At 42.4% G+C, this 13615-nt stretch overlaps 7 protein-coding genes across 7 annotated transcripts; 4 read left to right on the top strand and 3 right to left on the bottom strand.

The window, feature by feature from the left end:
• Nucleotides 1-585: 585 nt before the first annotated feature.
• On the bottom strand, nucleotides 586-1505 carry SS1G_06240 (predicted protein; the record flags this gene model as incomplete). Its single annotated transcript, XM_001593268.1, has 3 exons — nucleotides 586-617; nucleotides 683-1203; nucleotides 1267-1505. The coding sequence occupies 3 exons, from the start codon at nucleotides 1503-1505 to the stop codon at nucleotides 586-588; spliced, it is 792 nt and encodes a 263-aa protein (XP_001593318.1).
• A 1697-nt stretch (nucleotides 1506-3202) lies between these two features.
• Nucleotides 3203-3927, top strand: SS1G_06241 (predicted protein; the record flags this gene model as incomplete). The annotated part of the gene is made up of 3 exons (XM_001593269.1): nucleotides 3203-3740; nucleotides 3783-3813; nucleotides 3894-3927. 3 exons carry the CDS (start codon nucleotides 3203-3205, stop codon nucleotides 3925-3927), a joined length of 603 nt encoding a protein of 200 aa, XP_001593319.1.
• A 319-nt stretch (nucleotides 3928-4246) lies between these two features.
• On the top strand, nucleotides 4247-4861 carry SS1G_06242 (predicted protein; the record flags this gene model as incomplete). The annotated part of the gene is made up of 2 exons (XM_001593270.1): nucleotides 4247-4581; nucleotides 4855-4861. The coding sequence occupies 2 exons, from the start codon at nucleotides 4247-4249 to the stop codon at nucleotides 4859-4861; spliced, it is 342 nt and encodes a 113-aa protein (XP_001593320.1).
• A 328-nt stretch (nucleotides 4862-5189) lies between these two features.
• SS1G_06243 (hypothetical protein) lies at nucleotides 5190-6929 on the bottom strand (the record flags this gene model as incomplete). The annotated part of the gene is made up of 1 exon (XM_001593271.1): nucleotides 5190-6929. The coding sequence occupies one exon, from the start codon at nucleotides 6927-6929 to the stop codon at nucleotides 5190-5192; it is 1740 nt and encodes a 579-aa protein (XP_001593321.1).
• A 674-nt stretch (nucleotides 6930-7603) lies between these two features.
• Nucleotides 7604-8542, top strand: SS1G_06244 (predicted protein; the record flags this gene model as incomplete). Its single annotated transcript, XM_001593272.1, has 1 exon — nucleotides 7604-8542. The coding sequence occupies one exon, from the start codon at nucleotides 7604-7606 to the stop codon at nucleotides 8540-8542; it is 939 nt and encodes a 312-aa protein (XP_001593322.1).
• Nucleotides 8543-11410: 2868 nt separating this feature from the next.
• On the bottom strand, nucleotides 11411-12017 carry SS1G_06245 (hypothetical protein; the record flags this gene model as incomplete). The annotated part of the gene is made up of 2 exons (XM_001593273.1): nucleotides 11411-11926; nucleotides 11976-12017. 2 exons carry the CDS (start codon nucleotides 12015-12017, stop codon nucleotides 11411-11413), a joined length of 558 nt encoding a protein of 185 aa, XP_001593323.1.
• Nucleotides 12018-12324: 307 nt separating this feature from the next.
• Nucleotides 12325-13163, top strand: SS1G_06246 (hypothetical protein; the record flags this gene model as incomplete). The annotated part of the gene is made up of 3 exons (XM_001593274.1): nucleotides 12325-12454; nucleotides 12524-12789; nucleotides 12867-13163. 3 exons carry the CDS (start codon nucleotides 12325-12327, stop codon nucleotides 13161-13163), a joined length of 693 nt encoding a protein of 230 aa, XP_001593324.1.
• Between the last annotated feature and the right edge of the window lie 452 nt (nucleotides 13164-13615).

Genomic DNA, 13615 nt, shown 5'->3' on the forward strand with positions numbered 1-13615 from the left:
GCATAAAACTGGAAGGAAAAGCCTTTGATCTTGCGAATATTATTTACATTGCAGCATAATCCCACACCCTTTTCAATTTCTACGCCATATCGCTTAACCCTTTACACCAAATCACTCCCAAATGCTACTTCATCTGCGTCTTCAATGGGCGAATTGGGCTCGGTCTTCTGGTTCTCTCGAACCGTGTTCGGTTCCAAATGGTTAAGAAACCATTGCTGCGATGAGTTGGTCCAGGCATCAAGATCACGTTCAGCAACAGTGATCACGTCGCCGCCTCTCCTGCTCCCTTGATTTACTATTTGTAACCTGAGGTCAAATACCTCACTGACTTTCAATGCTCTAATTGCATCCACAACGTCTTTAGCGACTTCGTTTTCGTTCTCGCTGAAGCGGTACACGATATCCGTAGACAAAGAAAGATACAGGAGCAATGTTTTAACATTTTGAAAATGCTTTGTAATAAATTCACACAGGAGCAAAAACCGGCATAGTTCGCAGTGATCCGATAAAGGCTCATGTGTGGTGTGGTCCTCGGAGTGCCAAACGGTATCTAGGTGCAGGCATATATGCCTAACTTCCGCATGATTATCCTTCGTTGTACATTGCTGATGCTGTACCTACAACGCTGTCAGTTTAGACTAGGAGAATGGGAGCAATCATAATACATGCGCCTGCCTCTTACATTCCTTCAAGGCAATGGTTCCGTAATGGAGACGTTCGCCAAAGTCGATGATAATATTTTCCCAGAAAAAGTCGACAACCTCTTTCCACAGATTAATGTATTCATCGTTGGCAACCTTCTCTTGAATTTCTTTGCCTTTCAATTTGTTCTCCCCAGTCTGGCTCTTGGTTTTACGCTCGTCCAGTTGTAGGGCGTACTCCACTCTCTCTACAAACCATACTAACCTTTGAATGTTTCTATATTCATTAAGTTTGAAGAAGTCTAGCATCCCCTCTGATTGCTTCCAGTGTTTATCTCTCGTCCAGTCTGTCAAGTCCTCCTTTTCTAGACCTAGTAGATCATCTGACACATAGTGGTAAATGGGGAGAGGGCGACGTATTGCGTTTCTTCTTGATACTCCGAACCGCCTTCCATTACGAGAAAGCCGAGCCCATTGCGCGTCTGGTGACCAAGCGAAAATCAGGAGCTTGTAGATTTTGTTTCGAACATCTGTAGGTAACATCTTGAATTGCTTCCAAAATCTGGTTGCCAATTAGTCCATGGTTTTCATTATCAAGGGTAGAATAGATTTGGTCTACACTTACTCGAGTGAGGTAGGACCATCATCGAGATAATCGCATATAGGCTTCACAGCTTTGAATTTGGAAGAGATCTTTGATCCTTTCGGAGCTCCATGTTCCTGATACAAGTCGTCATCAAAAGATAAATATGGAATTGACCTGGATTGGACTGGCTTCTTCACATCCCGAGGTCGGTCATCCGAGAGGTAGCATTTTGAGAATGCTGTCTCAAAAATAGTGGCCTTAAAATTTTTGCGAAACATCTTAAATTGTTCTCTTGCTATATTTATGTCCAGCTATTAGTTAAAGTTGTGATAAATAAATGAGGTGATAGGATGTGACAAAATATTGAGAGTGCTTAACGGAAGAAGCAAATTTCAGAGCTGATGAGGAGGAACGTTGACAAGAACTGGCAAGATGTATGCCTCTTTTGGCTAGTTTTGGCGATGAATAGATCTATTCAGAGACAAGGGAAGGTTTGAAGACTAGCAGTAGATTCGGATTCTGCAGAAACCTAGCAAGGCAGGAAGATGCAAGATGCGAAGAATTAATGCAAGGTCATGCAATTTCTGAAACACGCTTTGTGCAATAGCATAGAATTTTGTTGCCAACAGATGCAAACTCTGCAATGCAAAGGACTCCCTCCTTGGATAGTAATCAAAGAGAGTTGTAGATGCTGTCTGTAATGTTAATAGTAAAGAGTTGTTGTGGTGGAAGATGTCTGCTGTAGGAGTTCTTATTAACCTATGTTTATTATGATTGGCAAGGCTGCTCTCTGCTTCGTTGAGGCTCAACAAGAGATTCACCAAGATGATAGTACCATTCAAAACAATGCCTTTATTAAACTGATACTTGCTAAAGGAGCCTAGTGGTTGAAAAGATTTTCTATGGATGGACTGGACGACAACCTGCCCCCCGCTTTTGAACGAAGTCAAGCTTGTTAGATATACCCGCCTCATTTTAATTTCTTGGGATATTTGATAATTCGAGGAGGTAAATAATCCTCAGATTGTTACTCGTTCTTCACTTTTTCTGATGTGCACTTCTGAACAGAGAGATACTATTTGAATCTTTTCAAGTACTTCTTATTATCTTCTCTGAATTATCAGAAGGGGGAGCTCTTTGACCTAATAGCCTCAAAAACACCACCTCATCTATACACAAACCTCCACAAGACGAATTACTAGGACCTCTTTAATACAGCCACATCTTCTCGGCTTTAGCAGCATCCTCTAATTTGCAGAAGACGCAAACTAATTGTTTTCACTATCCGTCACATTCAATACACGGAGCAAGATTACCTAGCTGCTTTTCAAGATCTACCTTTCTCTTGCGTGCGAATCAAGAAACGCCCTCCAGACCTCTGCACTCGATCTTAATCATCTCTTCTTTGTATCAGACGAGCGATTCAGGATAAATTACTCTTCTTGGCTATCTTGCATCCTGTAAAGACTAATCTTTACGAAGCAATCTATATCGGTGGTTTCCATTAGTGCTAGCTACCTTTTCAATACACAGAGAACGCCGGCTTGAGATTAGCCTCACTTTCTCGACCCGCGAATAGCCTCGCCTGATTCATTTTTCAACAATACCTGGGACTTGTATGCGAGACGATCCTTGGTCATACTCCTTCAATACGCATTCAAGACGACTGTATTCTACGGGCTGCTATTTTTTGTCCTTGTTTCCGGTTTTACGAACATCAAAAAAAAAGATCTGCACCCCTCAGTGCAACTAGTGGTCTAAACTAGATATTCAAATATCGTACTTCCTCACTTCCACCTAGCCACATCTCTTCCGTTCAGAGAATTCCTCGGACAATCCACCCTATGTACTCCAATATACAAGCAAACCGATTCTCTCTGTCTTAACTAGCAGTCAATCGTCATACTAGACCTGTCACCTGCTTCGCACGCATTTCACCAAGTTTTTATTCATATTATCACCATTGGTCAGAAAGATGAATTCAATAGAAGGGTCATCTAACGCATCGACTCACGATGTTCATACTCAATGTACAAATACTAGTGGTGTACAGGTTACTGATTCATCTGCTGGTCAAGAACCAGACAAAATAAGCCAAATCAGTGTAAAGATCGATCAAAGTGTCATTCGATCCGAAGCCAAAGCCCTCAATGAAGTATCTGATGCAGCCAGTGGACTTACTGCTACGACTGACCGTATACCAGACCCTTACATCCTGTCTCAAGTCTTCTTCCAACGCCTTGGAAAGTCTTCTCCAACCCTGAGATCCTCTAATAGCACACCTCAACGTCGTTTGCTAGCATCTGGTACAAAATCCAAGGGAGAATTCAACATCTTCAAGATGTTTCCGCATTTGCCCTTGGAGATTCAGCGAATTATATGGAAAAAGACCTTGCCAGGCCCGAAAATTCTCCTTGTACAACCTCTCATACCCGAACAACTGGTACACAATAGTTACCTCACAAATTATCGTATGCCGAATTCGATTGTGGTGAACAAGGAAGCTTTCGAAGGTAGGACTCCTCTTTTGCACTTTACTTATACCTTGTACCCAGAAAATTCTGCCCTCGAAGACTCCAGTGTGATGTTGGTCTTAGTTCTTTCGATCATCTTACGTCCGTTCTTTTGAAAGCCTGCTTATAAGTACTAACATCAATCTCAATTAGTGTTTTCGAAGGAATCTGTTTTGCTGAGAAGTAGCTTCATCTGCCAAGAGACCCCAAATCGATGTTTCCAAAGCAAGATTGTATTAGACTTCAATATCGACTCCATCTATATTGATTTCTTGGACCAACTAAGCAACCATCTCTATCACCGTATTCCACTTCCCAATCATATCATCAACCAAGTTTGGTCTGAAGGCTGCGCCGCCACAATGTTACACCTCATCATCCCGCTCCCTGCAACGATCTTCACCGACTCCAACGATCGACGCTTTTTGAAATATATTAAGGGAATTATATGGTTCAACCGAAGTATCCGCCACTTGACCTTCGTCCTCGCAGACGATACACGAAGGATGCCGTGCGCGCAGAGGGATGTTGCATTAGAGGATCCAATCGACTTTAACTATGCTCTTAGTCTATTCGAGTGCGATCCTAGAGATGTCCCGTGTGAAGAAATCCCGAAACATGCATCTGTAACTCCAGCCGTTCAAGACTTTGATTTTGATGTTTTGAAAGAAACAATCTTTCCGCCCTCGGCTCCGGCTTATTTTCGGTTTGATCTCCCGGAAGATTTGGTGGTTGATTTTAAGATTGTGGTTTTGAGGGTGAAGGCGGAGGAGTTGGCGAGGAAAAAGAAGAGATTCTATGTGTTGAAGGAATTGCTTGCTCGGGATGAAAATTTGTCTCAGTAAGGTGTCTTCGGTATCTTCTATTAGGCGATTGCTGGAGGTAAATAGTTAGTAGTTATGCAGTACTTGATGTTCTAGGTTTCATTATGATTTGAGGGAAAATTGTTCAGTTTAGTTTTCTAAATAGCATTTTTCTCTATCCATTATAGTGATGGTATATTATTCCGTGTTCCAACTTATCTCGCAGGATACGTTATCATATTTGAGTAGAGAAAATGAGGCTTGGTATGCCCAAATCTGAGATCTGCTGGACTAACAGCTCCGAGATATAGTATTTAATTTGATGATATGTTTGGACTGCCAGGTACCTTGACGTAATAGCCTAGTTTTCTATCCCCAAGATAAACTCCGAATGTCTAGAGGTTTAGTAGAACTTTAGATGTGGTTTTTTATACTATCGCTGCTTCATGATATAGTGTAGAAGGTCGAACATATTCGAATCCTATGTCTTTGCTGTGCAGTAATTAGCTCACAGCTTGTTTATGAGATCCTAGGACGTAGGTTACAAGATCTAAATGAATTCTACTCTTCCGTCACCATTTCTCGGGAGATAATTGTGCAAACTATCCGAAAGCTCTAGCAAATGAATCTTACAAAAATTCCACATCTACCTCGCAGTTGTATCCTCTCCCTCTCCCCTCCCAAAATCCTTCAAAAATCTCCCCCAAACAGCGCCCTTTCCAGTCTCACCTACAGCCACACTCCAAAGCACTCTCGCCGCACCATCCTCCCACCCAATCGGACATCCATCCCAACCACCATTTCTCTTCCTGTTCTCAATCACTTCTTTAGCCGCGCTCAGATAACCCGGATCTACACTATTCATCGCCACTTTCCTATCTCGCCATGCTACTGCTGCTTCAGTTTCTGTAAGCATGTTAAGTGCGGCTTTTGTGAGATTGGTATGTACATGGTAACCATTTTTGTGGCGGTTAGTGGGCGTGACTTCGAAAACTCCTTCGCGAGCTGAGACGTTGATTATATGGCCTAGAGGCTTAGAAGGATGGTTATTGGTATTAGGATGGGGACGAGCACTGCCCATGAGCGGAAGGAGTTCGCGAACTAAAATTAAAGGGACGAATGTGTTGACTGAGTGGGCGGAGATGACGTCCTCGTAGGGTATTTCGTAGAGATTTTGAACCCAGGAGGTTTTGGGTTCTTCGGCCGTTGTTGAGATTGATGTGGTATTTTCTGTTCGTCCTACTATTCCGGTCTCTTCGGGAAACATGTCATTAAGACGTTTTTGTTCCGTATCGAAAGCTAAGAGATTTAAACTTTGAACGCCACCTCTGACTCGCGGACTGTAATTAGTGTCAAGAAGTAGATTATTGAAATCGTTGTCTTCAAGTCTCAGCTGGTTTTCTAGTTCGATTGCCCGCCTTTCTTGTTTAATTGAGTCTGTCCAGGTTTGCGCAGCATTGTTTATAAGAATATCAAGCTTTGCTTTGTCTCCTGTACTCCAGTCTCTCAATATCTGCCTAATACCAACAACTAAATGAAAGACATCATTGGCTGCTCTAAAGTCGGCCCCGATGATCCTTAATCGCTTCCTCCATTTTTCCGAGTCATTTTCCGCTAGATATTTCACGCATGCATCCCGGGGATATCTGGACGATACTATTACTTTTGCACCACATCTAAGCAGTCGTAATGTGGTATGAAATCCTAAATTGATTCGGCCTCCTGTTACCAATGCCGTTTTCCCTTCCAGATTAAGAGCATGCGGTAGTGAAAGTTCGCTTGATGCAAGATTGAAGCCTCCACATGGTTTGCAAAGGGCTGGATACTGAGGATGAGGAATAGTGATGAGGAAATGGCAAATATAACATCTTCGTCCCTCCCTTATTCTTTTTGTCACACTTTTGTCCTCAGTGGAAAATGGATCCCGCAAACGTTGGTTCAAAACCTGCACAACGTCTTTTATTGGCGTTTGCCCACTAATACCAATGTCTCCCGAGCTTTTGACGCAATATCCAAGCACTTTGAGTGTTGTTTCAATATCCTCTACTGAAGGTACACACTCAGGGATATCCTCTATAACATTTGGAAGACTTCCATGCCTAGGCTGTGGCGACATTTGGTGTAAATAGGCTTGGATTCCTTGTATTATCCCAGTATACAAAGCCGTGCCTATCGTATACGAGTATCGGGATGGTGCATTTTTAGGATACAGCTCCTTTGCGATCTTCTCTCCTAACGGAGATTTGACGTTGGGGAGGTAAAGGGCCAATGGACTGGGAAGTCCTTGTGTTTGACATAGCTCTTGGTCTTGTCGGATTTGTTGAGCTATTTTGGAGGGGCTTTGATTTCTGATATAATCTTTGCATGATTCCTCCGTGTTCAACATAGCTAGCTACCTGAAAATTTCTATGAGATCTTTTGTGACTGTATTTTCTTTTATTGTTGAGTTTTCGTCATACAAGTGAGAGCCCTAATGGTGGGGGATTCTTATGCTTATTTGCGGCACAGGTAGCTCGTTTCAGGGGTTCGATTAGCCAAGGCCCCGAATGCACATCTTACTGCATTTTATTATATCCTGTGATTTACAGAATGTAACCTTAAGGTGCCTAGTAGTCAGATGATAAATAGTAAACAGAAAACCTGTAACGTCGTGCATTCTAACCAAACAACAAAAAAATCACAGCGTTGTCGTTGATTAAGAGCTCTATCTCCTTTTCTAAACATTTTTTCAAAAGGTTGCACGCAATGGACTCCGATCCTTGGTCATTACCATGGTCTCGCGAACCTCCCGTTGTGGTTCGAAACTTGCAAAAGCTACCACTGGAACTAGTTCACGAGATTATGAACGATCTGCCAGTCATCAAAATTCTATCGATTCTCTCCTGGAGACTACCGTACCTTGACCAATGTGTTATCACGCATATACGCTGGAAACGAATCTTCAGATCACACAATGACATTTCCCATGCAGCCAAGTGTTACACTCTTTATCGTGAGATATATTGGTTTTATCGCTGTCCTTTGGTAAAAGGGAGCTCTGTATTGGCATTGTCTTCCTACATGCTTATCAAGAACATGATTCCCTTCGATCTGATATTGAGAAGTATGAGTCACAAGATTAGAGCTGGCTTGTGTATTTATCCTCATGACCTCGATCTGCTACTTGAGCACGGGGAAAGCATTTGTCCGCGCATCGAAGACACTGGGCTACAATCGCAAGAACATCCCCTTAACCTGAATGAATGCTGGATTTATTGGAATTGGATCAAGGAGTCAAAGTTGCGGCTCAACAAGCTGAAATCTCAAGAGCTAAGGCTCGCTGCACGTCTGATTGAACAATATCCACGAATTTTGAAGAAACCACACGATCCATCTCAGAGTGCTCCTCGACCCAACACTACTCATCTTATGGTCAGATTTGAAAGGCAAGCTGTTAAGTCTTTATACGACAGAAATTTGTCTCATGATTGGAATCGCTATCAGTATAGGTCAGATACGAATGTTATCCTACTGGTACCATACGATCGATACCTTTGGTTACTCCTTGAAACATTAGCCAAGCACCCGCTTGATTTTGAAGTTACTGGCCTCGAGGAGAGCTTGGCCAAAGTCTCTCTGCTAGATCAGAAGCAAGGAACTCATTCAAGAGACATCGAACCATCATCTACTCTCTCCAAAAATAACACCAATGTTTTCCGATACCCAGAGAATATTGCCGAAAATCTGAGGACAGTGTTAAAAGGTCTGATGTATATCTATACAAAACCACCATTGACTGTCCCTCGCATCCAATGGAGTTCTACAGGAAATACTAGCTCCTCAGAGAAGTGGCCAAAATTTGTTGTTCACAAAGGACAAGAGGAACACGCACAAAACAAAAATATACGAATGAACTGGAACATTAGACCCCGCGATGAAAGAGAGTATGAATGGCTAGCAGCTTTTCTGAAAGCTGTTACATGGATTGAATTGAATATTGGATCGACAGAGGATTCCTAGACATTCATCTGTTCGGGGCCTGTGTTTTACCGTTGGGATCTCGCCTTTGGCATGTGTCTTGGAAATAGATAGAGATGTAATCTTTTATGTATATGATATATCGAGGATCTAATGGGCTGAGAAACCATGAAATAGTCAAGCGATTGTGTACAGAATCATTTATTGGTACTCGTGAAGCTCATTGGTCCCAAGATCGTCAATCTCTGGAAGAATGGGTCCCAGAAAAGATATAGATACTATAGTTGAATGATTTGTTTGTTCAATGCATCTGATTATATAAATGGCTCACTGAGCCGTACGTGGCCGATATTTCGTTTGTGTTGTTACAATACTGCTGAGTGGGCTGTATGAGCTGACGTAGTGGAAAGCTTTTCGAAGCTCTTAGTTAAAATTTTAGCTTCACAAATACTATTTCCTATCAAAAATCAATACTTATACTTTGCACTCGTACCAATTTTCCCTTTGAACAGTTTCCTTCTCTGACTTCTTTACCTCCTCCAAACTTCCACTTCAACCTCCAACTCAGACTATTTTCAAAGATCAGGTAATCGATGATGCTGGCTTCCAAGCAGCCAACACAGGGAGACGTATTGAAACCTTCTGCAATGATTGATGGAGATAACATGAGCTACGATATCGACGTACGGGCAACCAAAACATTTAGACCATTTCCTCGTCTAGCTATTGAACTGCGACTAAATATTTGGCGTTTGGCTTGCCCCCAGCAGGGGCGCTTTCTTAGAATTAGACTGCATCCTGTAGATGCAACTTTTGACCTCAACATAGCAACACCATAAATTCTGTTTGTCAATCATGAAAGCCGTCATGAGGCGGGAAAGATTTACAAGAAAGTGCGGCTACAATTAGATCAAGTCGAGAATAAGCGAAAGAAGTTTCGAACTTTCTACGTCAACACCGATAGAGACATTTTATGCCTTGATAATGAGTCGGGTGATACCAGCCAGAATTATCACTTTGAAGGTGACTTTCTGGCTCATTACAGATTTACTTTTTTTTACCGCGGGAAGTCGTCTCGGCGCGCTATTCCATGAAATGAGAGTAGTCAAGACGTCTAATTTCGACTATGATCAAGCAAGGGGGACGTGGTTTCTGCGATCCCATGACAGTCCCTGGAGGTACTCGTCTGCAGGCTATAGCTGCGAGCTGTTCAATTATATGTCGAATCTGAAGAAGTTAATTCTCAGCCCTATGAAATCTGAGACGCAAGCATCTTCCGTGGGAATACCATCCTGTCTCTCTCTGGAGCAGAAAAGTGTTTGTATCAGAGATATCCGGGCCTATTTCAAAAAGGCGAACAAGAGAAATACTGATTATTCAGTACCTGTAATTGAAATTGAGCAGGGAGAATCTTCTACAACTTAATTCGAGGGGCCAACTTTGCCTTTTCTTTGATGGCTTTTAGGGTTGTTGCGGGTGGACGGAATTGATAAATCTAGGTTTTTGAGTAGTAAATGACGGTTGCTGAAGCAAGGCAAGAACTCAGCTGCTTCAAAGGTTTTTTCTTTGACATAGGCTACACACAGTGATGTCTAAAGGGCTATTTCTTTGCTTAGGAACACGTTTATAGTGTATAGAGATGATTAGAACAAATCAACGGAAAACTAATCTACTTAACCAATTTTCCGATGCAGAAATTTAGTGACACGTCATGTCACGATGAGCATTAAGATTCGAAAATTCAGAAAGTGTGATGGGAAAAATGTAACTGCAACCATTCTCTCCTCCACCGGCCTACTTTATATGATTATGGCACCATCACTACGGTGTCTATCTGGAAACATTTGAAAAAAGTTCAGCGAGAGATACTACATGAAGTTCAATGGTCTCGAGTTTATTTATATTAAGATTGTGTTCATTTCAAAGATTCTATCCTTTTGAGGAGCCCAGTCATTAATATATCCAATGGTCTTGAACAGAATGCTGTAAATAACAACATAGCCTGCGCAACCACTGCGAAAATGCAGTATACCAAATAAATATCCATCTATTGATGCGGAACACTTGTGGCTTTCCGAAAATCCTACTCTAACTTTCGTGACGGAGCACCCCAGAGTAGGATTCTTTGTTGATATCCCGTCCAAAATATGTTGACGTCCTCCCAGACCCGGAGCATGGCACCGTGGGGTAACATGATAAAATTCTCTCGTGAAGTAATAAGTCCAGCTTTATCAAAAGGGAATGCTGTTGCAGACCATGATGTGCGGAAAATATGAGGCCAACTTTTATGTGGAAGTTGTGTAAAGAAGGGGGAATATATCATGAGAGAAAAAACAGATGAAGAACCGCTGAGCCACAAACAGCTCTCCTTCAAATACAAGAAATATAAACACAGCCCTTCAATTGTGTAAGCAGGGTAGTTGGTTGCATATTTTATTGACATTCATGATCAATGTCGTCCGTCTTATGTTCAAAGCCTATGGCTTACTTGGACAACGCTGTCCGTAGGGAACGACATCAAGTGTATTTTTAAATACGTTATAGTCTTTAGAACTATCTAAACGATCGATAGATTAAATCGCACTATATGATTATGCAGAAGCGTAAAATGATAGTCTTCGATCTAGCAGCCAATCTAAGGCTTACTCATAAGGCCACCTTGTCGAGCCACTAAGCAAAATATCGATACCTAATCATCATTGAACTCTGAAGGAGCTTATCGGTCTCGGTGTAATCTACTATGATATTTCTTAAATCGACCATTCATCCACCAACGGGTATCACAAACAATAAAAACTTTCCAACCCAAGTAACGCCATAGTGTCTCACCTTGTGGTATCCACCGTGATTATAGCAGGCATCTCGCCTTGAGGCAACCTTCTTCTGCTCGATACCATCTCCCGCTTGACGCTACCCTTTCTTCACCTCGCCCATCCATTTCCCCATTGCTTTAGACCCCTCGTGTGCCGCCTTGAACAGCTGCCGTTCCGCTTCATCCAGACCCCTCAAAAACTCCACTCCTTCTCCTCCCCCTCTGTTATTTCTCTGTCCTACACTTCCACTACCTGCATGATCACTAATCTCACCAGCTCTTATCCTCCAACTCTCCATCAAAACATCGCATACCTCTTCTTCCTCGAACAGCTCCAAAACTCTTACACCCAATCCATAGAAATTCTGCGCCAGGTTGCGCAAGTCAACACTCTTAGGGTCGGCTTTCAATGCATTAAGAACGCGTGGGGCGAGACAAGCGGGTAGATCGAGGGTTACGAGAGACTTTTGAGAAGAGGGAGAGGAGGAAACAGCGAGAAGTTCAGCGAGCCATAAAGGAAGATCAACGCGAGTATGTTTTTTCAGGGGCGTGGCAGCATTATTATCAAGATAGCCTAGAGACGGAACATCGAGCTCGAATGTGCATGGGATTTTCTAGCATATATTAATACAATAACTTTTGAGTAAAAGGAGGGGTAAATACTTGAGCGTCTGTAAGAATCGTGTCAATATCGTAGTAGGACATTATTAAAAGCCACAAGTCTGCGGCTATAGATTAAACTTCACCTAATCCACATAATAAAACAACTTCTCAAAATCCAATGGTATGTTTGGGGGAGAGGGTGCGAACGACGATGATCTTGTTTAAATCGGCACCGCGCTTTTATTTGTGTTCTCATGGCTTATGTAATAAACAATGACATAATGCGACAGGGAGCTCCAAATAATAACTTCGGTAGCTTCCCCTCTTTCGCAAACGTTCGATTGATAACTGAAAGCCACGTCAGGAATTGAAGCAATACCAAACATCAAACGCTCAAATATTACTCACAATGTCCACTACACTTCTTCGCACATCTGCTGCAGCTCGTCCTGCTCTTAGAGCTAGCTCTTCCAAACGGGCTGCTTCAATGGCAAGCACAAGCTTCGTCCGTGGAAAGGCTACTCTTCCCGATCTTCCATGTTAGTTCCCTTTATAACCATATCCAGCCATCCAGGTACCTTATCAAATATGCTAATTTGAGATCACAGATGATTATGGCGCGCTTGAACCTTCCATCTCCGGCAAGATCATGGAGCTTCATCACAAGAAGCATCATCAAACTTACGTCAACAGCTTCAATACTGCGAGCGAGCAACTTGAGGCCGCTGAATCCAAGGGAGACATTGCTGCTGCCATTGCATTACAACCCCTCATTAACTTCCACGGTGGCGGACATTTGAACCACAGTTTGTTCTGGGAAAATTTGGCACCAAGCAAGAATGGTGGTGGTGGAGAACCTGCAGGTACTTTGAAGGTATGGCTACGATCCTTCTTTTAAAACACCTATAAAGCTTTAGATCTTAGGGCAATGACTAATCATACTATCTATAGACTGCAATTGAGACCAGCTATGGAGACTTCTCATCCTTCAAGACCAAATTCAACGCGGCATTGGCAGGCATTCAAGGTAGTGGATGGGCGTGGTTAGTCAAGGATAACGAGACTGGTCAAGTTCAAATCAAAACATACGCAAACCAAGATCCAGTAGTGGGCAAGTTTACTCCCTTGTTGGGTGTTGATGCTTGGGAGCATGCTTACTACTTGCAATACGAGAACAGAAAGGCCGAGTATTTCAGTGCTATCTGGGATGTGATTAACTGGAAGACTGTCGAGAAGAGATTGAAGTGAAGCAGGGATGAAGAAGACTAAAAAGGAGATACCTAAGCAGTCATTGAACGGATAATGGATGTATGATCAGTTGAAGCGATATTGCAGCGTTTTTTTGTAACCTTCAGATACTCAGGGAGTTATAATCCACAAACACATACTGTTTCTACGAACATAGTAATATTTAAATTTGCTAGGCAAAGTGATAATATTGTTTGGTTGAGATAATATTCCTCTATCCTATTCACACCACAAGAGGCCTGCTGCCCCCACTACCAACTTCCACCTACGAGTTCCAAGATAGTAAACAATCAAAAATGCCCTACTCTCTGAATAACTCTCAGGATATAACCTCCAAGCCCGAGATACCAAGAGCACAATAAATTCTAAGATTAACTCTCCACCTAGCATCTTTCCTCGCATCCGCAACTCCCTCCCCCTCCCTCTCCTCTCAAAAACTTTCCTCCAATTCT

The sequence above is a fragment of the Sclerotinia sclerotiorum genome, genomic scaffold (assembly GCF_000146945.2).
Source record: "Sclerotinia sclerotiorum 1980 UF-70 scaffold_7 genomic scaffold, whole genome shotgun sequence".
Taxonomy (NCBI): Eukaryota; Fungi; Ascomycota; class Leotiomycetes; order Helotiales; family Sclerotiniaceae; genus Sclerotinia; species Sclerotinia sclerotiorum.